The following is a 23,738-nucleotide window of genomic DNA, read 5'->3' on the forward strand; positions in this document are numbered from 1 at the left end:
CTGTCTGTCTGTCTGTCTGTCTGTCTGTCTGTCTGTCTGTCTGTCTGTCTGTCTGTCTGTCTGTCTGTCTGTCTGTCTGTCTGTCTGTCTGTCTGTCTGTCTGTCTGTCTGTCTGTCTGTCTGTCTGTCTGTCTGTCTGTCTGTCTGTCTGTCTGTCTGTCTGTCTGTCTGTCTGTCTGTCTGTCTGTCTGTCTGTCTGTCTGTCTGTCTGTCTGTCTGTCTGTCTGTCTGTCTGTCTGTCTGTCTGTCTGTCTGTCTGTCTGTCTGTCTGTCTGTCTGTCTGTCTGTCTGTCTGTCTGTCTGTCTGTCTGTCTGTCTGTCTGTCTGTCTGTCTGTCTGTCTGTCTGTCTGTCTGTCTGTCTGTCTGTCTGTCTGTCTGTCTGTCTGTCTGTCTGTCTGTCTGTCTGTCTGTCTGTCTGTCTGTCTGTCTGTCTGTCTGTCTGTCTGTCTGTCTGTCTGTCTGTCTGTCTGTCTGTCTGTCTGTCTGTCTGTCTGTCTGTCTGTCTGTCTGTCTGTCTGTCTGTCTGTCTGTCTGTCTGTCTGTCTGTCTGTCTGTCTGTCTGTCTGTCTGTCTGTCTGTCTGTCTGTCTGTCTGTCTGTCTGTCTGTCTGTCTGTCTGTCTGTCTGTCTGTCTGTCTGTCTGTCTGTCTGTCTGTCTGTCTGTCTGTCTGTCTGTCTGTCTGTCTGTCTGTCTGTCTGTCTGTCTGTCTGTCTGTCTGTCTGTCTGTCTGTCTGTCTGTCTGTCTGTCTGTCTGTCTGTCTGTCTGTCTGTCTGTCTGTCTGTCTGTCTGTCTGTCTGTCTGTCTGTCTGTCTGTCTGTCTGTCTGTCTGTCTGTCTGTCTGTCTGTCTGTCTGTCTGTCTGTCTGTCTGTCTGTCTGTCTGTCTGTCTGTCTGTCTGTCTGTCTGTCTGTCTGTCTGTCTGTCTGTCTGTCTGTCTGTCTGTCTGTCTGTCTGTCTGTCTGTCTGTCTGTCTGTCTGTCTGTCTGTCTGTCTGTCTGTCTGTCTGTCTGTCTGTCTGTCTGTCTGTCTGTCTGTCTGTCTGTCTGTCTGTCTGTCTGTCTGTCTGTCTGTCTGTCTGTCTGTCTGTCTGTCTGTCTGTCTGTCTGTCTGTCTGTCTGTCTGTCTGTCTGTCTGTCTGTCTGTCTGTCTGTCTGTCTGTCTGTCTGTCTGTCTGTCTGTCTGTCTGTCTGTCTGTCTGTCTGTCTGTCTGTCTGTCTGTCTGTCTGTCTGTCTGTCTGTCTGTCTGTCTGTCTGTCTGTCTGTCTGTCTGTCTGTCTGTCTGTCTGTCTGTCTGTCTGTCTGTCTGTCTGTCTGTCTGTCTGTCTGTCTGTCTGTCTGTCTGTCTGTCTGTCTGTCTGTCTGTCTGTCTGTCTGTCTGTCTGTCTGTCTGTCTGTCTGTCTGTCTGTCTGTCTGTCTGTCTGTCTGTCTGTCTGTCTGTCTGTCTGTCTGTCTGTCTGTCTGTCTGTCTGTCTGTCTGTCTGTCTGTCTGTCTGTCTGTCTGTCTGTCTGTCTGTCTGTCTGTCTGTCTGTCTGTCTGTCTGTCTGTCTGTCTGTCTGTCTGTCTGTCTGTCTGTCTGTCTGTCTGTCTGTCTGTCTGTCTGTCTGTCTGTCTGTCTGTCTGTCTGTCTGTCTGTCTGTCTGTCTGTCTGTCTGTCTGTCTGTCTGTCTGTCTGTCTGTCTGTCTGTCTGTCTGTCTGTCTGTCTGTCTGTCTGTCTGTCTGTCTGTCTGTCTGTCTGTCTGTCTGTCTGTCTGTCTGTCTGTCTGTCTGTCTGTCTGTCTGTCTGTCTGTCTGTCTGTCTGTCTGTCTGTCTGTCTGTCTGTCTGTCTGTCTGTCTGTCTGTCTGTCTGTCTGTCTGTCTGTCTGTCTGTCTGTCTGTCTGTCTGTCTGTCTGTCTGTCTGTCTGTCTGTCTGTCTGTCTGTCTGTCTGTCTGTCTGTCTGTCTGTCTGTCTGTCTGTCTGTCTGTCTGTCTGTCTGTCTGTCTGTCTGTCTGTCTGTCTGTCTGTCTGTCTGTCTGTCTGTCTGTCTGTCTGTCTGTCTGTCTGTCTGTCTGTCTGTCTGTCTGTCTGTCTGTCTGTCTGTCTGTCTGTCTGTCTGTCTGTCTGTCTGTCTGTCTGTCTGTCTGTCTGTCTGTCTGTCTGTCTGTCTGTCTGTCTGTCTGTCTGTCTGTCTGTCTGTCTGTCTGTCTGTCTGTCTGTCTGTCTGTCTGTCTGTCTGTCTGTCTGTCTGTCTGTCTGTCTGTCTGTCTGTCTGTCTGTCTGTCTGTCTGTCTGTCTGTCTGTCTGTCTGTCTGTCTGTCTGTCTGTCTGTCTGTCTGTCTGTCTGTCTGTCTGTCTGTCTGTCTGTCTGTCTGTCTGTCTGTCTGTCTGTCTGTCTGTCTGTCTGTCTGTCTGTCTGTCTGTCTGTCTGTCTGTCTGTCTGTCTGTCTGTCTGTCTGTCTGTCTGTCTGTCTGTCTGTCTGTCTGTCTGTCTGTCTGTCTGTCTGTCTGTCTGGCAGTGAATTGAACAGAAGTTGAAATTGAGCGAAGGGCCATTAATGCGAGAATACTAGTTGTATGCGAACTCCTTTACCCAACTCATAATCTGATGGATGATGTAATTTGCGGAATATCCTCAAATCCACAGGCAAAAGAGTTGACTTGCTCATATACTGTCTGTGGCTGTGGAATAGTTCTAGCGACGTTTATCACTACCTAAAGCCCCACGTTGCCGAAAACATTACCAGGCGATGGTGTGCTATAATGCAACTCTTCTTCACCCAACTATTGTTTTGCTTCTCTCGTAATGACCAACTTAGTCATCTTAGAGAGAAGCAGTAGGGTGGTGTTGCGTGCTGTACCGTCATCAGCATTGTTGACGGTTACTCCCGCCTTGAGTTATTACATTCATTTACACACACTGCCGTACTCTAGCGGAACCATCATTCTATGCTCTTCAGAACTTTCCCCAGCTAATCAATTATCGCACACAAGCTTCATGTTGATATTAGTATAGCATTTCCTCCTAGCTCTGAAAATCGTAAACTTGTAAACCCAAAATACATACAAGTGCATATATCACGTACACTCAGTTAATAGATTTTCATTATATTTTAAAGTACTTTAACTTATCGGAAGACTGAAGAACGCTGGCTGTAATATCATATGATCCCGAGGCAAACCCAAAAACCCAAAAACCCAAAAAGGGACGCCCTTGCTGAAATCGAAGGGGTATAATTTCAATTCTAGGCATACCTTGCTTTGGCATCATATATCTAGGTATGCCTAGAATTGGGTAAATATATCTGTCAAACCAGAGTCGATGTTATAATAAGAGTCCCGTCAAGAGACAATGCTGCGAACAAGCAGCACTGTTTGTGATTTATTTTTCGTCAGAATAAACGGCAATCAGATTTTTTGCGTTAGCATCGGATGACTTTCATTCAGAAGTGAAAAATTTCATGTCGATAACGGAGCTTATGGGCGACAAACACAATTATAGAACGCGAAAAATGTTCCAACAAGTGCTTGGTAAATACCACAATGAACTAAATAAACCGAAGATATGTTTATCATCTAAAATTACTTAAATACTGTTAGTAATGAATGCAATACTTGTAGTTCACTGGCTATGGGAACAATAATCCTTATTTACTTTGCTTGTTTGCTGCCCCGCTTGACAGTTCGATTGGTACTTCTGGCTTCACTCTTGGCGGGACTCTTATTACAACATTGACTCTCTGTCAAACAACTTCCACTTTGACGTCACCTTCCCCTACATTCCCATAACACCCGAAACGACTACTCTAACCGTTTCGGACAAACTTTCAACAGCTTTCGCTCCCCGCCTGCTGCGGCATTATTTCATTTCTTGAAAGTTACAACCACTATTGTTTCTTCTTGATTCTTTTTTTCTTCTCTCTCCAGCAGCGGCAACCTCAATCTCGAAACATGGGAAAATCACCCCTTTCGCGGCGGCTTCCGGGAAACCACTCTCGCTGAAGCGTAAAAGAATAAAAGAAAATTATTAAACATATAGAAAAGGGCTTCTTCTCGCGTCCCGCCGTCGTCGTCGTCGTCGTCGCCGTTTGGGATTTGAGGGTGGAGAACTACAACTTTTTTTTTGTTCATTGCATTTCATTTTTTTTTGCTTTATGTCCGAGTGGCTTCCAGGAAGCGCTGATGATATCGTGGAAGCTGTGGCAGGGGGAGGAAGTAAACGAGCCAGAAGAAAAAAAAATATTTTATAGAAGGATGATGATGATGCAATGCTTTCTCCTTGTCGCTTCCTGAAGGAAGGATCCACTGGGAGCGCAGCTGAGGCAGGGAGGGATTGAAATAAAAGAAAATTTCCTTTAGAAAAATGTGCCTTTTTACCGCCAATGCCAGCAGTGCCCATCGTCTTGCGTTTTTTTTTTTTCATTTCGCTTGGAAAGGGGTCGCTATCGCGATGGCCAACAGTAACGGTTGTTGGGACAATAGCGGCACTCCGGCGAGCGGAATGAAAATGATGGCCATAATAACGATAATAATGATGATGGTGATGCGGCGATGGTAAGGAAATGTGCGAGCTCGAGATCCTTATCTGCTGGCGCACAGCAGGCTGACAGAGCAGAACGTTTGCTGTTGAATTCGCCATCGGCCTGCTTTGTTTCGACACACTGCTGTGTACTTACGTTTGATGAGTGACGTCTTGTAGTCGGCGTACTGCTCGCCGGGTTCCACGTGCGCCGGAATCGTCGCCAGACAGGTGATCTCTATCCGGCCAACATTGTTGGTCAGTGCTTCGGTGATCCGAATCGCCAGCTGGCTGTGACTGGCAACCGGCCGGTGCTTCCTCTGGTCTCCTCCGGTCGCATCGTTCACGTGCCTTCGCATTTTGCGATCGTACGAGGTGCTGCAGGAAAGGAAGAGAAATCGAAATGCCAATTACAGTTACTTCGGAGTGATGTTTGGTGTTGGTGTGAGATTAGGGTTACCATAAGTACTCCTTTTTTGTTTTGTTAAATTTAGTACTCTTTTTTTTTGAAAAACGGATGTTTATGTACTGTAAAACTTATGACTTTCCCGTATTAGGCCGACTACCTCCTACTTCATTGTCTATTGTAATTTGTTTTCATTCGAAGAAAAGACAAACCAAATCGGGCGATTACTATTTGCTATTATTTTAGATGTAGGTATATGGTAGAATATAATCAAATTTACCCTATTCATGTTTTCAGTGTATGGAAATATGTATTACGCTTTTCAAACAAGCCCCTCGTTTGACAGTTTAATGGCAGCTGTGAGTGACGTTCAAGGTGACGTTTAACGAGTTACGAGATAGCTGCTCAGCCACTATCAGGCTACTGAGAATTTGCATTTCACTCCAAGCATAAACAAACGATTTCGATGTGTCAGAACAATTTCTTATCTTCTTGGCAGCATAATTTTAACTATTGATGCCATACACGTATAGTTGAAATTATTTTGGTAAGTTGCAAGATTATAATCCCACCCTAACTTTATTATTTTAGTAATAAATCTTTGACAGTCATCATATCTCGCCGAAGAAATAAGTCGTCGGAAGGTTTGCAGAAAGAGTTTCTACATTTCAAAACTACCAACAGTAAATCCGAAGTGCTATGGGAAGTTTGTCAGAAAACGATTTCTGTCAGGAATATCTGGTCCAGCATTTGGAATCGCAAAAACACTAGGCTTGTGTGAGATCGGCTGAATCGTCTCAAAAGCTGGGCGAGCTTTTTGTAGTTCAAAAAACACCCCTGGAGTTGTAGGTAATAGCAGCTGGCAAAGGCATTTCGTTTTCGGGAGATAACTGTAAAACAAATTTCGAAGGTATTAATCGCGTAGGCACTTGCTTCATAATACGGCCAAACATGGGTTCAAATGGTTGGACTTTGATATTGAAGATTTTTTTTCGAAATATACAGTTCGTATTTAGGAGTTTTTGCTTATTTCTTGAAACAGAATAAATCCAGAGTGGAGTTGTGTTTTAAGTTTGTTCTCTGTTTTGTGCGTGCGTTCGCTTTCATAGTTTTCGGCTGCCTTTACCGGATTAGTGCTGGCACTCTGCCTCCAGGACGGTTATACGTGTGTGATTGTTGGTTTTCTCGCTTTCTGGGAAGTTTTATAATCATCATGATTGTTAATGTTTGCAAGCATCAGAAGAAATTTGTGGCATTGCGAGTGATAATTTTTAATTTCAGTTTAATTTCCGCGTAAGGTGCGTGAAAGAGCTCGGCAGTCGGTGTTGATGTTAGTTCGCTCGCAACTATTTTTGCAAAAAATAAAGTGTTTTCGACCAAAATTGATACCGAAAGTGTATCAAAAGTGCTCCTAAACGTGTTTCGCAGTTGGGTGTGGTGAAATTCGTGCATTCCCGGCAGATTTTCAGTGGAAATTCCATATCACAAAATTGCTCACCGAGTTCCTTTTTGTTTGCCGTTCGAAGACAACGTGTTTGCTTTCGCTAGAGTGACGTTTATTGGATCCGTTTCTTTGAATGGGTGTGTTTTTTGTAACCAGCGTTGTGTAAGTGTGCTTATGATTTTCATTGCCTACCGGGAGGCCGGTTCACCGTGTTAGGGATGTTACGCTTTCGGCGTGTAGTTCTATCGAGAGTCTCGTCACCGTGTGCGAGTCTGAACACGGGCCGCTTGATAAATTAGCTGGGGAATGTGCTGATACCCAAGCAGCACACTTCGATCGAAATAAGCTGCTGCAACCATATTGTGACTGGAATAAGTGGCACACAAGTAACCACAATTGTTCAGTGACATTTGTGCTGCTAGGGTAATGTGTCCGCCGCGAGGTGTGATATCCTAGACAAATGGTAAGTTACAAATTCGGTGTTGTCGTTGTCGCAGGCGCCGTCGTAATCGCCGTCGTAGTCGTCGTAGGCAGTACCGTTAATATGAATTATCGCGTATTTCTGTTGTTCATTACATAACAAGTGAAATTCGAGAACGTACTATTCAACTTGTTTAAACAGGGCTTAAACAATCGTCACGTCTGTTATAGCTTGTTATGATTGCCTGAACCATGCGCAAAGAGCAAATCGAAATATTGAACGTCACGTGAAAGTGGAACTTAATGAAGGCCTAAGTACTCTTTCGTAGCTTTTAGTTTTAGAATTTGAAAGATCGTCGAATGCAGTGGTTTGCTTACTGAGCAGAACAACGCGGTCCCAGGTCCTTTTATATTAAAAATATATGGTAAGGTCGCATGTTTATCGTGAATGTTATAAAACTTTTCGTTGTCTTCTGTGCTGGGTTTGAATAGTTATAACAACTTGAGTAACGGTATAATGTGATATGAGGGGCTCGGTGGCCTTAGAGCAACCATTTTTGCTTACTGAGCAGAACATCATGAGTCTAATTTCAAGCGCATCCACATTCAAGATTCGTCAATCGTTTTATTTGTTAATATGACTACATGGTAATAACAGCCACTCGGTGATTAAAAAGGAGCTCGTCTGCGTAGTGGCAAACGTTTTTGCTTACTGGGCCGAAGACCGTGGCTTCAATCCCAAGCTCTTTCGCGTTATATGATTGTTAGGACATCAATTCAGCTTATCGTTTACCAAAACGAACCCTGCTGCAAACTCAATTCTATTATCCAATATCCCAGTGATTCCTCGTGGAAGTACAGAGGTGTTCTCGGCTTCCATCAAAATGATTGTCACGTCAACACATTCCTACCCTTTCATTTCTTGACCTGTGTTTGGGCGCGGCCGGCGCTGGTATTTCCTAGTTTGAGCCAGTTTTTACACATTGAGGATGATTGCTAGTCCCAAGCATCGTCTATTGGTTCTCTGTGAAATTAAAGCTGGTCTGGCAATAACAGAGTAGTAACCGTGGGCGGTCAATCATGCTCATGCTCATGCATGCAACAGAATATAAATCTATCCTCAAATATTCCAAAGCTAGATGGCTGTCTCTCATGCCTACGGTGGAGCAGGATGTACAATGCACTTAAAAGTTACTACAACTCTATCCACAGCCCACCGAAGCCAGTTGAAAACTTTTTCACGGAAGATCTAAACGAAACTTATTTTTGGCTTGTGTATGTTTCATGAAAACATTGCACAAATTGAAGCTGCAAGGCAATAGGCGGATGAAAATCGTATCATCTGTTCGTACTCGCTGTAAGCCAGCTGTAGTTAGCGCAACGAAGTGGTAATCTCAGCATAACATTGTTCCATAGCGCTCGTGGTTGTCTATTCTGCCCTGTAAGCTGTCCGCGAATAGCAGAGCCCTCGAAGTATCTCTACGAATTCTAAGAGGTTCTAGATCGATCAACTGGCATCGACTTTCATAACTGGGCAGACGAAACGGGTCTCTCCAAGGTAGCTTCCGCACAGCAAATCGGAGGAAACGACGTTGTACGGCTTCAAGCTGACTTTGAAGAAAGTAACAGTCATCAACCGAACGGACCCGGAAGTAGATTTTAAGGTCATCTGCATGAGAAAGTCGAAGTAAGAAGATCAACGGTCCTAGATGACTTCATTGAGGTATTCCTGAGGTGGCTTGGTAAATATCGGACCGCCAATCACTGACGGCAACCAACTGCTGACGATCAGCGAGATAAGAGTGAAACCATAGCAGGAAGCTTCCGCTGACCCCAAGTCTTTGTAGTTTGGCAATCGCAATGGCGTGGTTTAGCTTATCGAAGGCTGCTGACAAATCGGTATATAGGACGCCTGTTTGTACCCGTTCAGCCATGCTTTCCGTGATTTACGATGTAGGACATAGCAGACGTGTTGATCTGCACTTAGATACAGCTTACAACGTGAAAGCAGAGGCTCCACAATGACTCACTCAAATAGCTTTGAGGTAGCTCACAACGATGTGATTCCTAGATAATTATTCACGTCTCGATTCCTTCTCTGTTCGTGGACAGAAGACATCTGTGCCAATTTCCAACATGATGGGAGTGAAAATCATCTCGACGTTGACATAAATTGCACCCAATGTTTGACCGTACAGTGAAACATTGCAAGCTGCTAGAGCAACGTGTTCGTCGGCTAATCTCTCGTCAGAGAGGTAGAACCGACTTCACCGTTCAACTCCATTGACGATGGTTGGCCGGACTCTTTGCGCTGCTTATTTACGTAATTCCAGAAGAACTACAGAAGGACAGAATAGCATCGACGGCTAACTCGCTTGAACTCATAATTGAGCCTAACGTAGTGGTACTTGGTGAAATTGTTTAATGTGGCTCTCTTGGTCGTCTTCGACCTACGCAGCTCACTCGTCTGGCAGGGAGGATGATTGTCTGTGCCAAGACATGTAAAATAGTTTGCGCGGCAGTTTCAACGTTGTCAGGATCGAGGATGCTCTCCCAATCTACCGTATACGTGATAATGTTTGCACCATCGTACAACTAAGGTTCCCGTTTCACCTGTGCATACAATGCCTTGGTTTTCTTTGCATGCACGTAACCTATAGCTCATACCTATAGTAGGCTGTGTATAAAAGAAAATGATTTACTTAGTTTGACAGTTGCACCATGACGAAGTGGCAGCGTATTCGTGATTCGTCCCACGCGCAAAGACATTTCAATCGCCGGAGTGTCCCGGTGGACCGTCTAAAACCCTTTTGAGAAAAGAAAGGACAACTATCCATGAAGGTGGCCACAGGTCGTCCGAGGTCAGCTCGGGTTCCGAGGGTTATCGCCGCTATCAAAAAGAAGATTCGGGTGAATCCAGTGCGTTCAATAAGGAAAATGGCAAAGGAACACGGTATCAGTGACTTTACGGCACGGAAGATCATAAAGGAAGATTGCGGGGCGAAGTCGAGGGCACGGAAAATAACTCACATGATTACCAACCGCACGATGCAAGAAAATCTTGAACTTCCTTAAGTGAAAAAATTCGGTAATCCTGTTCACCGACGAGAGCATGTTTACCGTCGATCCCGTATCAAATTCCAGAACCAACCGGTATATTAGTTCTCTTCCGGTATAAGACGTGGCCGACGAGCACCAGAACGTGTATCTGACCAAGCATCCTGCTAGCGTTATGGTGTTTGGATTGGTGGCTTCCGATGGCAAAAAAATGGACCCGGTGTTCATTCCAGAAGGCGACAAGGTCAACACGGAGGTCTACATCGGGATTTTAAGTAAGTATGTTCTTCCGTGGATCAAAGAACAGTACGGTCCGCATACGGTATGCTAGACAGCACGTCGACGATACTACGATGATCTGCTTTCCGGAAGTCGTATGACACGGTTGTGGAAATGTCGACAGAATCCCAAGCGTGATTGTCTTTAACAGTGACAACTGAAGGAGGGTGATGATGAGCTTGCTTTACTTGTGGAGAAGGTGATGTGGAGATGAATGGAGCGGTATCCTGAGCGCTTACGAAACAGAGATCTAAGCTTTGATTGTTCTCGTTGACTACGTGGTTGATTTGAGATAGCGTTGCTGAGCTATAGCAGTTGAGAAGGCTAACTGATCCAGTGTGAAATACAGAGTGTACAGGGTCTGGGCATCGAAAGCCGCTATGAGAAGGTTTCCAGGAAACCACCAGTTAGATTGAAGTCACCCAGAACGATTATCTCATCAACTGGTGTCGCACTCTCCATTACTGTAAAAACGGATCGGCTATGAGTTTCGATAAGTTCGAAACCCCCGGTTCTGGTGCATAGGTGCGATCACTCAGTACTACGGCCACCCAAGCTAGTTCCACAAGACATTTTCAATAGCTCTCGCTTTCAACCCGGAACGAACTGCCACGAGAACAAGTAGATTTCCGACTGTTGTTCGGAATTCGGTCGCAGCGGAAAACCTCATACTGAGATCCGAACGCCAAGTCTCGACAAGAACGATGACATCGTAGCACCGGTCCGATACAGCTAGTTGATAGTCGTGAACGTCAGAATTCATTCTGCCAACGTTTTGGTAGTTCCGGGTTCCAAATGGCATGCGAGATGCCTTTCCTCGATCGCTGGAAGACCCCCGATCCACAACTAAACTCAGCACCGGAACGACGTTGATGTACGCTGGCTGCGATCGGCACGATTGAATTAGAGGAACCGGGGTCTTCCAAAATGCCGTAGAAAGCATGCGTCCCGGTTGAGAAGAAACTCATCACGCAACGATAAACAGGAATTACAATAGTACTTTCCTGTGCAAGCATGGTGGAAGACTCCCTTTCCACCGCCAACCGCAGGACCGAGACGGCTAGGCTGAACGGAGGCTGCGATATGCCAGACTGGGTTGTGTCAATTGGATGCTTCCATCAGGCTTTCTACTGTGCGTCTCAGTTGCTGGATGACCTCGTCATCGACATCGTTGGTTTTTGAATTGTTTGGATCTTGGTATCGCCGTCATTCCATAGGAACAGCATTGCTCAATTTGGTGCTTTTCATTGCTCGTGAGTCTTCAAATTCACGGAACTGGATACCGTCCGGCCAAGAATCGCAGGGAAGTGCCAGGTCACGCAGTTCCTCCTTCACGCCAATCTTGAAAGATAGGAATTTCAGCGTGGATTGATCTCTTCCTCTTGGTACCAGCCTAGCCACCATTAGAGTTTCACTGAAACGCCGATAGGTACACACCCACACTTCATCCGAATGAGAATGCGTTTATCGTTCGAACTAATTGAGGTCCGGCGACACTTCGGAGCGCTACGAACTGAGTTGAGCCGTTAGGATCTAGGCCAAGACAATGTGGAAGCAGATGGAAGCATCGGATCCACTTTGGCTGCCAAGGCCGTTACTGCCGAATCTAACTTCTCGATATCTACCTTCATCGAATCGACTGCTTCTGGTATCACAGAGCTGTGTACATCGTCGCGGCTGACGATGTTGCGGAAATGTTCACTCGGCGGTCGATAGAAGCAGACCACTCTCAATGTGTGTCACGCGATCGTCTGTTTTCTCGGCAGCAACCATTGTGTGGTCCTTCTCATTGGTCTTCATCAGCGGTTCTTTCAATCGATGCGTCGTCGACTTTGGAAAGCAACCGTTTCGTGATGAATGTGGTAGTGCTGACCACGTTTTGCTTCCATTGCTGCAATGGAAGCGCTCTGATCCCCGTTGACGAATCTGCCATACAATGAAACCACTGGAAGTGGCTCCCGTTCTGGTGGAGGAGGCTCATTGAATAGCAGAAGATAAAATGTTTATTGTGTTGTACCTTTTGACTATAGTTTTAAGATGTATGGTATAGTGAACAAGAATCCTCGGCTCTGTAAAGTTAATTCGGTTGAGCCTTATAAAATAAATTAATAAACAAAAAAAAGAAGCTCCAGCTCTACCTTGGCACAGATGTCGTGACAAACATCACCACAGAATCCACGACAAAAAATGCGTACCGAATCGGAAACCGCCTTCTAGCACTTTTTGCAAGCCATGTTCAAAACCCTTTGGCCGGTGGTTTAAGAAGCTCAGTTATTGGGACGCGCCTGAAGGATAGGCAAAGATCGATGAGGAAATCACAACGTCAAGGGGTGTTCAGCTCTGCACATCCCAATCTGTGCCGAGTACTTTGTCTGCGTCGAAAGCTGGGTCAAGCGTTGTGCCGAACGTGCCGTAGTGTGACAATCAAGGTATCAGTCTCAGTAACCCATGAGTTTGGAAACCCGGCACTTATGACTTTTAAGATTGTGTGTTTACATTTTCAAGTCAAGGACGGAAAAAAAAGTTGTGAAACTTAATTCCAAGATAATATTCAACGAGCTGATTGCCGGTCATCCGCTTCAAGGAAGTGGAACTCGAAGTTTAGCCCCTCCGCGAGAAGGAGAAGGGTGACTGATGGCAGAAGCTGTCCATCCAGGAGAAGATAGTTCTATACCATGCGTCATCCTGGCGGACGTTTGCTGAAACCAAGTATCCTTGGTCATGCCAGAATCGCATATTAATCTCCCTGAAACTGCTGCCGGTTCAAATTGCATTAATTAATACCGCGATTCAGATTGGCTCCGTTACTTCCGATGTGGTTACCTTCACAATTCTGTTAGCAGTATCTTTCTTAATGTTGCTGTTGCCGTCGGTGATACGAACAGTTGCGAAAGAGCGTAGAGAGACTGCAAGCCAGTAGTACGGGATCCACTGACTCCACCAGCCTCCACAGTCAATGGAATCCGAGTTCAGTCCTTAGAATGAGCTGTAAGGCTGACTGTTTGGTGTACCATCAATCGTACCGGGTGGCTCTGCGGGAACTGCGGAACGATTGCAGATGAATCTGAAGAATGGTAGTTCAGCACCGGGCTTACCCATACAATTGACTCTTGGTCCAGATCCTATGGCCATCGGGTTAATACTTAATTCTAGTTAATTCTGGTCTTCCCTTAAACTATGAACATCTCTAAAAAGCCGTGTGAGCTTTCTGTAGAGGTTCATCGCTCAGAAGATAAAGAGATTCTCGGCAATTATACAATCTTTTATTATGATTGGGGAAAATTTCGCTGAAAATTGGCACAGACAAAAACAATCCCTTTCCCCCTTACTTCTAAGTAAACAAAGCCTCCCTAATAAAGATAAATAATAATAATAATAAGTAAACAATGAAGTAAACCTTAGCAACGATTGGCCAAATGCCAACAGAAAACAGTGATGCCGTTTTATGTTATATGTTGTGTCATACTTGTCATCGTGTGCCATGACGTGCGCATCAGTGTGCCACGATGTGTTTCGGCACAATGCGCAGAGTTGATTACCCCTTGCACAACATAAGTAGTTGGTTCTGCTATTGCTCTGCAGATGACGCTTCGAATAAAAAAAGTTAGAGATTGTATCCAAGACACGACCGTAGATTTGACGTAGGATTACGAACGGTACATATTTTGAAGTTTGCAGAACGCCTTAAGGTTTACAGAACTTCCCTGAAATTAAGTTACGCACAAGTTAAATAAGCTATCCGAAAAAAATGCAGATCGTCCCCAAAGTTTGAAGCAGTTCCCTAATACTCTCAGAATCTGTTTGAAGTATGCAGAGCTTTACTGGAGAATTCGGCAAGATAATTTTTTGGTATAATTCTTTTAATATGAGGGGCTACAAATTTGCATCGAAAGGCATAAAGATAGGTACCGTCTGGATGGAATTCAATTTTGAAATCTGTGTTAGGGAAAGCGCTTTTCGCAGGCAATCAGTGATAAGTTTAATTATCATAGCAACAGTTTCACATTCGTGCAATTTGCAATAGACATTTTGAAAAGTGATAAAGTCTTAATTATAACAAATTCGTAGACAAATTTTGTATCGATTTGTGTGTTAGGAATTAAAATCCATCATCTATGGACCAAAATCAAACCACTTTCATGCCGCGATCGACTTCGATTTTTTTTAAATTCACCCCCAATGTTGCCTTAAAAACTCATAGTATGTTAGATTCATATTTATGGGAATTGACATCCTATTGGTGACCTTGACAAGTCTCGCGGTACTTTTCAAAAAGGCCAGTCTATATTGATCGATTCCCTTAATTGACCCTCTTTTTCGTTGATAACTTGGCTGCATTCATATTTCGGGCTAATTTGTCTACATAGTCTATTGACAGAAACTATTATTAAGCGAATTCGACGATAAGAACAGTGGAACAAGTTTTTGGAGCCGAGTTATTAACTAAAGAGGGAGTTGATGAAGATAATCGATCAATGTCGATTGGTCTATTTGAAAGTTAACGCGAGAAGTGTCCAGAAAATACTCGTTAACAAATTTATGGTGGTCCTGAAAAGGACCATTTTGTCCAGAGCGTAAAATGATTGCCTGCTTAGGCTGAGTGTGAAAGCACTGCACTATTCACGGTAAAGGACGAGGCAATGAAAGAGGCAACAAAAACATTCAGTTACTCACGAACAGGTGACTCACACTGCTTGCCTTCGCTCACACAGCATTCAATTGAGGCATTTTTCCATAGACAATGTACGTTCAGTCATTCAAAACAAGTATTGGGTGCCACCACGGAAGAATAAACGTGCTGACTGAGCTACTAACTGGGTGCTCGGCTGTCAGTGACTCGTTTACCTCTCAATCATTTAGACAGTGAACGATGAGGCAGACGGCAGTTCAAATTCATATGAAAATGACTCATTGAACCGGACTGTTTTGAGCACTGGTTTTATCGTGATGGTTGAGTAACGCTGAGCTATTAAGGTGTTTTTACACAGATAAGGCTGGCGAGCATGTTGTTTGGAACGGTGACGCGCTTGGCATAGATGGCCCACAGTGGCTCACGACGAGTCACTGAAATCCGATCAGTAGCGGTGCAACTTCTTCCTTCTTCTTCGGCGAATGGACCGCTCAGTGGGCTGCAACTCGCGCTTGCGGGCAGCCTTTCTTCGTGTACTGGAGAACAATCTACAACGCCACGTGCTGAAGACACTGCTGCTGCTGATGATGATGATCATTGGATACCACCACTCACTACACTCGGTGAGGCCGGAGTGAATTCGATTTTGAAATCTGTGTTAGGGAAAGCGCTTTTCTCAATTAATCGGTGATAAGTTTCAATATAATAGCAACAGTTGCACATTCATGCAAATTTCAATAGTGATTTAGCAGATTTGTAGATGATGTTCCAATCGATTGGCTTGTTTAGAATTAATATCCATCTGCTATTGACAGAGTTATAAGTGGTCAAATCCTGACCACTTTTCGTAACGCGGTCGATTTTGGTTTTTTTAAATTGCACTCCCAATATGTTGCCAAAAGACGTAATCCTACGTCAAAACTACAAGGGGCAGCCCTTGTAGTACGCAATCATGACGTAAGACTACGTGCTTATATTATAAATCTTATTTGTTATCTGCAGCAGGAGCTTGTATTTTGTGTAGGAATAGGAATTATTGCAGTGTTCTCTCTGTTTATGACGCGCTTGACATACGACACGAAGAGCTACTGATTCCGATCAATAGCGGTGCAGCTTCTTCCTCCTTCTATGGATGCTTATGTGGGACGCAGCTCGCTGCTTTCAGGCAGCCTTTCGTTGTGTACTGGAATGTTCAACAATGTTCACACCACGCGCCGAAAGCACTGCTGCTGCAGTTGATGCCAACGATCGGACACCACCACACACGGTGATTGGAACTGAATCCGATCAGCGGTTAAGGCCAGCCTTGATAGCTAGCTGCTTGTGGGCAGCCTTTCGTTGTGTACTGGGGAACACCACCACTCACCACACGGTGATTGAATAAACACCGTTTGATGAGACCGGATGGAATTCAACTTTGAAATCTGTGATAGGGAAATCGCTTTTCGCAGGCAATCGGTGATAATTTTAATTATCAAAGCAACAGTTGCACATTCGTGCAATTTTTAATAGTGACATTTTGAAAAATGATAAAGTCTCAAATTAAACAGATGCGTAGACATATTTCTGATCGATTGGTGATAAAATTATTGGAATTGGTCCAGGGGTAGCTGAGTTATTAACATTCAATATCTTTCATAATTTTGTTACATGTTCTATTTTCGGTTTTCACAAAGTATACCCGCATATAGAAATCACAGACGTAGTCCTACGTCAAAATTGAGCGTGGGGTGTGGTTGGGTGTATTGATGAATACCAAACACGAATATCACTTCACTCTAAACCATCTTAAGAATCCTTTCTTCGGCACAAATTTTCACAGCAAACACACCAAAAGCACACGAATTTTTCACAATACTACAATCACCGACAAAAAAGTCGCGGATGAAAGTTGCAGTGGAAATAAATACACAAAAAACCGTCGAAATAAGTATAACAAAAACTCATCATAACAAAAACAACACTTGACGTTGCAGCAGTGATGCCAGTATTTTCAGAACGCTACAATCAAGAATTTTACCCGCTTCAAGTCAAGAAAATTCTTCGCGAGTTTTAATGTGATAATCCGCATGCATCCCCACATTTGACAGTTTAACGTATAAATGAGATATGGTAACCCTACGTGAGATTGAGAGGGTTGAAAGTTTTAATCGAATTAGGTCAATCAAGAAGCGAAGACGTGAGCGACTGAGTTCGTTGGATTTGCTAGTCGCTGTCTTTGCCGTCGAGAAATACCCATCAGTTATCTCGATGTGGCAAAAGTTATTTGATTTCAGATTTGGTAGATTGTGGATAAATCTTGCTATCGTTTCCAAGAAATGATAATCTTCTTGCACAAATTTATCTGTTTCCTAAATCAGCAAGACGCAAATCGCCAAGGAAAGTCAATTTGTTTCAAAGTCAAAGCATTCTGTGAAAGTGAGTTTGTGTGTGGGATGCATCTTGCCATTGGGGGGCACCACTAGCCTACTGTTGTGTTTGTTTTCCCCTCTCCGTTTGAACCGAAACTTTAGACTACTGGATCAAGTTTTTCGGGAAAACTAAAATCATTTCCGTGACTCTTGAGTCGAAATTTGCCCAAAACAGAAAAAAAGCAAACTTTTCAAATGATCGTTTAGTGCATAGTCCCCGCTCCCTGAAGCGTGCAGGCGTCGTCGTCGACTGTTGGAGGAGATAAAAGTTCGCTATTTGTTTTCACCGAAATCGAAAAAATGGAAGAAAAATGGATTTCAAGCCAAAGAACCTTCGCCCAATGACGACGACGACGCCATCCAAGCAAACTTATTTTCCACTTGTGTCACTTGGTTGGGAAAGGATTACCACCACCGGGTGCACTAGCTCGTTTCCTCACACACTCCTAGCCACTAAAAGTCGATAAATAGTCTCTATTTGGAGCAAATATTTTCCCACTCCGACGACGAAGACGACGGCGGCGACTGCTTCGACTACTGCGTTTTATTCTTTTTTCCCCGGTTGCTAAGCGTTTCGAGAAAATTCCTACGAGCTGGACGATCAAAGTGTGCCGAGACACGCGACGAGTTGATCAACACGTAATTTGGGGAAATTTATTGCGAAAAACATGTACCAAACATACGTACGGGTAGAGTTGAGCCTAACCGGAACTTTTTCGCACTCTTTTAGTTCACGAGGGAGAGGGGGGAGGGGGGATGTCGGGGCAAGTTTTATTGCTCCATTTTGGGCGCACCGAAACGTGGCGACCAACAACAACAACAACGAACGCTTATCTGGAACTGTGAGCTAACGGTGAATAATGGCTCCTTTTAAGTGGGGCGGAGGGAATTAGGAGGTAAATAAATTGCGAAATATCTTGGATGATTCTAGCTATGTTTGCCATAGTTTTGCGGGTGAGAGATAGGCGTCTGGAATTCGTTACGCCAAGTAGGGCGAAAAATAATGGCGGCGAGGTTGTACAGTAATGATTCGATTTTGTCGGTCTCTCTGCGCTATTATTATCGTTGTTTAAGGTATACTTTGGTACAATTAGACCACTGAAAAAGCGCATGGGTTTCGTAGAACATTACACAAATCTTTCAAAAACGGGGGCTGGCCAAATCGGGTCATTACTGTATCATATTTTTCCGGCGTCCTTAATGTCTTTCGCTTAAAGGTTGATGCGTTTTGCGTGAGAGTTATACGTTTTCTGAGCAGGAAATGGGAGCATTTCGCAAGGAAGCGGTTCAAATGAAATGGGATTCGAAGTACACTCTATCTTTAACATTAGTGGCCCAAACATTGAATGGTTCCTTGAAAAAAAAAAACGTGATGTTACAGCGAGCTTTGGTGATGCTAGGGAGTGGTCTGGACCTAAAAGATCTGATCGATTGCAAATTCTTTCAAACAAGGTTTCAAACAAGTGACTCGGCTCTGCCGGCAGTAGAACGAAACAGGTGAGAATCCGATAGAATATGAAAAACGTTCTCTGTCAAGTGTAAGCTCGATTAATGCTTAAAAACAAAACGGTTCAGTTGATTGTTTTCGGGCCTCCCTTAGCTCAGTCGGTAAAGGCGCAACTACAAAGCAAGACTATGCTGAAGGTGGCTGGGATCGATTCCCGGTCCGGTCTAAGAATTGTTCGGGATGGAAAATGTCTCGACATCGCTGGGCATAGAGTATGATTGTACTTGCCACACAATTATTGTTGGCACTGCTACGATCCATCTGCAGTCCCCTTGAACTCGTAACGGACGGACGAGCAAAAATGCTGGCAGACCCACCACCGCTTGTCATCGCTGCAGCCGTCAACGCAACTGTCAATTGTTGAAGATTTAATGCAACGTATATAGTGATTGAATTGTATTCCTTAAAATTATTGTATTTCTTACTTAAGACTAGTGAAATTCTACTTAAACACTAAATGTAATTATGAGACCTATTATTTACCAGCGAAACGTAAGCTAACAATAAATATTTACAGCTTAAAGCTAGTTAAACTACGCTAAAAAAAGGTGCCTTGATTCCTAACCCTAGTTGTCCAGGCAACATACTTTAAGATTTACGGAATCAAGTGAATTTCGGTAGTTTCCGAACGAACCGGACAAGATGCCGAAGACGAGCTGCTTTGGAATTGCAGCAGTTGGAGGATCGGAAGCGATTGGAGTTAAAGCGAGTTCTCGAGGAGGAAGAGCGTTGGAAGCAAGAAGCAGAGTTGGAGAAAGCTCGCATTGAGCAGGAGAAGATGCAACGTGAGAAGGAGGCAGAACTCGAACGCCGTCGCTTGGCAGAAGATCGTCTTCAGCAGGATCAAGAAAGGTTGCAACGCGAAAAGGAGGCGGAACTGGAACGAAAACGGCAGGAGCAGGAGCAAGCACTGACAAAGAAGAAACTTGACGATGAGAAATCCCGTTCAGACTTGCTTCGGAAGCTGGAGGAGCAGTATCTCGCCGAAAAGTACCGGATTTTAAACGCCCAACTGGAAGGATCAGCTGGAGGGGCAGTTTGGTCAGCAGCAGCAAAAGCCCTTTCGGACAAGCAGCAGACGAGAAGAGAAGATCATCGAGAAAAGGATCGTGAGACAAATGCAGAAAACACCGAACGGGAACGCCTGTATAGGACGCGGCTGGAAGAGGAGAAACGTCGTGAAGTATGCCGGAAGAAGTAGGAGAAGATGGGTTTTACAGAGAAGTATAACACATTGTACGCTCCTCGCAAACAAAGGGCAGCAGAATGGGTGGACAACCTTGAAAATAAGAAATCCAACCCACCCGAGGTGCTTCCAGTTCCACTACCGATGGGAAAATCCGGTAAGGAACGGTACACCGGAACAAACCCAAAAGCGAGCAGGGAAGCCAATCAAGAATCTGTTGCTGACAGAAACCCCGCGGACCGAGAACAGCTTCCACATATCTGGTATGACTGGCCAGGAATCTCTCATTGTCCTGAAGTGAGGCAAACTGATCTTCCACGCAACATTCTATTGAGGCCACCGGTTCTGTCCCGGATTCCCCAAGAAAATCATCCGGGAACAAATCCAGGTTTAAATGCTCCAAGGGTAGGAACATGCTCACATCAAATACGGGCTCCTGCTCAACCCAATCGTGTAGCATCCGACTTGACAGATTCGCATCTGGCAGCCCGCAGCTTTTCCGGAAACCCGGAGAACTTAGCAATTATGAAAACTCGACTGCAGAATGTGGGTATTCCAACGCAGAAAACCTTATCCGCCTGCAGCGCTGCTTGAAAGGCGATGCACTTGAAGCAGTACGGAGTCGGCTTCTACTTCCTGCTGCAGTCCCACGTGTGATCGATACTCTAAGAATGCTCTTTGGCAGACCGGAGATTTTGATCAATTCACTTTTGGTCAAGATCCGAAATACACAGTCACGGAAGGAAGGAAGGTTGGATACACTTATTGCTTACGGGATGGCGGTGCAGAACTATTGCGACCACCTAGTTGTGGCGAATCTCGAAGCACATTTGTCCAATCCATCGTTGCTGCATGAACTTGTTGAGAAGCTTCCTTCGGAGATCAAGCTCAAGTGGGTTGACTTCAAGGACACTGTACCGAGGGTTAGTCCGGATACTTTTGGGCAGTTTATGGCGGATATTGTGCGGAAAGCAAGCGAAAGATAAAATGAAGAAAAGCGGTTATTCCAAGGCCCGGGGATTCGTCAATCGCCACAGCGATTCTCGTGCATCAGATGATGACCAGGTGAAACAAATACCAGCGGAAAAGGTATGTCCGATCTGCAGCAAAGTAGGCCATGGAGTGGATAGTTGCGGTAAGTTCAAAGCATTGAATTCTGATGAACGTTGGAAGATGGTGCGGCAGAACAACTTGTGCATATGAGAAATCACCTTCCTTATCCCTGTCGGCGACCCAAGGATTGTACGATAGACGGGTGTCGACTGCGTCACCATCCCTTGCTCCACTCTTCCCCTTCACAGTCTAAATCAACAGCTAGCCCTCAAAACTTCCATACCGTCAGGCAGACCGTAATATTAATATATCGCATTCGCCCTGTTACGGTTCACGGTGCTTCTGGTATCATCAACACATTTGAGGTTACCATGATAGAGAAGAGTTTGGCTGACAAACTGGGTCTCAAGGGTTCGCCAGATCCTTTGCATCTTCGCTGGACTGGGAACGTGTCCCGGGTAGAGGATCAGTCTTGCGTGGTGAAGCTGGATATTTCCGGAAAGAGGGAGAAACGACGTTTCAATGTGGTCAACGCACGTACCGTCGAAGACTTAGAACTTCCTGTTGAGTCGATCAACCCGGGTGAGCTAACGAATAGTTTTCCGTACTTAAAAGGATTGCCTATTGATGGATACGATGAAGCTCATCCGCAACTACTGATCGGCCTGGAAAATCTCTATTTGTCTACTCCGCTAAATATTCATGTGGGACCACGGGGTCAACCAATAGCCACTAAGACAAGATTAGGGTGGTGCGTCTACGGAGGAGTGCCATGCAAACCAGTCGATTACCGAGGAGTTTTCCACGAGTTGTTGAAGAAGTACTTTTTGTCGGACAGCCTTGGTGTCAAACCATTGACTACTGAGCCTGAATCGACAGAAGATAAAAGGGCCAGGAAAATTCTCGAATCAACAACTCGACGGGTACCAGGTGGATTCGAAAGTGGCCTGCTTTGGAGGTGTGATGAGGTTCATTTCCCTAACAGCTATCCTATGGCTTTAAGTAGGCTGAAGACTTTGGAGCGGAAGATTCAAAAGATTCCAGAACTGGCTAAACGAGTCGAAGACCAGGTGGATGCATATTTGGAAAAGGGATACGCACGTATTGCAACGGAGGAGGATCTGTGCTCCGAAGATCAAGATCGACTATGGTTTGTACCATTGGGGGTAGTAATCAACCCCAAGAAACCACATAAGCTGCAGTTAATTTGGGACGCTGCCGCTCAAGTCAAAGGTACATCGTTTAATTCCAAGATGCTGAAGGGTCCCGATTTGCTGACTCCACTGACGAGTGTGCATTAGACTGATGCAAAATTTGACTTTTTCGCTCCACAGTGCTTAAATGGTTTCAAATTGGGTCCTGATTAGCCTCCCAAAGTTACAACTCATTTGGTTAGAAACAGACTTCGCACAAGCCATTTGAAGTTTACATGTAAATTACTATGGGAAATCTCAACTTTTTGTTCATTGCCTTCTAGTCTTTTTCCATATTGAGCTGCGAAACAGTTTGATAGCCATTCTTATAGAAATTTTTCTCAGCTACAACTTTGCTGAAGATCGTTTCTATGTAAAACGAGACAGGAAAAAGTTATTAATTATTTAAGAGATTGGTAAATTTATGACATGATCAAGCAGCTGCTCTGTAGGCAACACTGTATTTTGCAGTGTGACATAGTAGCCATGATTTTTGTGTCCTATTCAACGCCCCAGAAACACCAATGTTGCCTGCTGAGCAATTGATTGAGCATGATCATAAGACATCAGCGCATTGAACCATTGATAACTTTCGATCCTTGCATTTAATCAAAAAGTGATCTTCAGCAAAGTTGAAGCTGGGATAATTTCCTACATGTACAGTTGAAAACTTTTGAAGCAGACCGATATGGTGAATTATTAGATAGACATGAACAAAAATCTTGGTTTTACCATAGTAATTCCCATACAAACTTCAAATGGTTTGTGCGATCTCAGTTTCTCACCAAATGGGTTCAAATTTGGAGAGGTTAGTCAGGATCCGATTTGGAATCGTTTAAGTATTGTGGAGCGAAAATTTCAAATTTTGCATCACTCTAGTGTGCATCAATACAACCATCAATCAACCAGTGTACCATCAATACAAGATCGTGAAGAGGGACCAGAATTCGCAGATATGTGGGAATTTTTGGAGCTGCTTGATCTCCATGCTCAGCACAGTACATTAAAAATCTTAATGCGAAAGAGCATAAACTAGAACTCCCGAATGCCGCTGAAGCAATCATCAATTGCCACTGTGTGGACGATTATCTGGATACCAGAAATACTGTGGAGGAGGTCATTTGTTTGACCGAGGATGTCAGATACGTCCAAGGTGGATTTGAAATTCGAAACTTTATGTCAAATTACCGGGAAGTACTTGAAGCACTTGGGGAGCGAAATGCAGCGAGTGGAGTTCGGAGGAGTCAAACGTTGCTGAATAAGTCCTTGGTATCCTTTGGTTGCCACAATCAGACGTGCTGACATTCTCTGGTTACATGCCTGGTGCAGGTTTGTTAGAGGGTGCAGTTCGTCGTACGAAGCGCCAAATCTTGAGAACGGTTATGAGTCTGTACGACCCACTCGGATTTCTTGCCACGTACGTGATCCAAGGGAAAATCATCATTCAAGTCTTGTGGCGAGCCAACTGTGACTGGGATGACCTGATGGATGACGTGATTTTTGGAGATTGGAAGCGGTGGATAAAGTTGTTGCCAAAGCTGAACGATATCCGTATTACAAGGTTGTATTTTAAAGACGCTGTTCCAGAAGATTGCCAGCCACTGCAACTTCATACGTTCGTCGACGGAAGCAGCACTGCATACGCTTGCGTAG

General features: G+C 44.6%; 1 protein-coding gene across 1 annotated transcript in view; it reads right to left on the minus strand.

Moving 5' to 3' along the window:
* beat-VII (beaten path VII) overlaps positions 1–23,738 on the minus strand; it is a 495,135-nt gene that overhangs the window by 151,766 nt on the left and 319,631 nt on the right. Inside the window, exon 8 of the mRNA XM_065219314.1 lies at positions 4,657–4,877. Within this exon, the coding sequence (XP_065075386.1) occupies positions 4,657–4,877 (221 nt within the window). The remainder of the gene's footprint in view (positions 1–4,656; positions 4,878–23,738) is intronic.

This window comes from Ochlerotatus camptorhynchus, unplaced genomic scaffold, assembly GCF_037179485.1.
Source record: "Ochlerotatus camptorhynchus isolate MF236.1 unplaced genomic scaffold, CSIRO-AGI_Acam_v1.1 ptg000102l, whole genome shotgun sequence".
Taxonomy (NCBI): Eukaryota; Metazoa; Arthropoda; class Insecta; order Diptera; family Culicidae; genus Ochlerotatus; species Ochlerotatus camptorhynchus.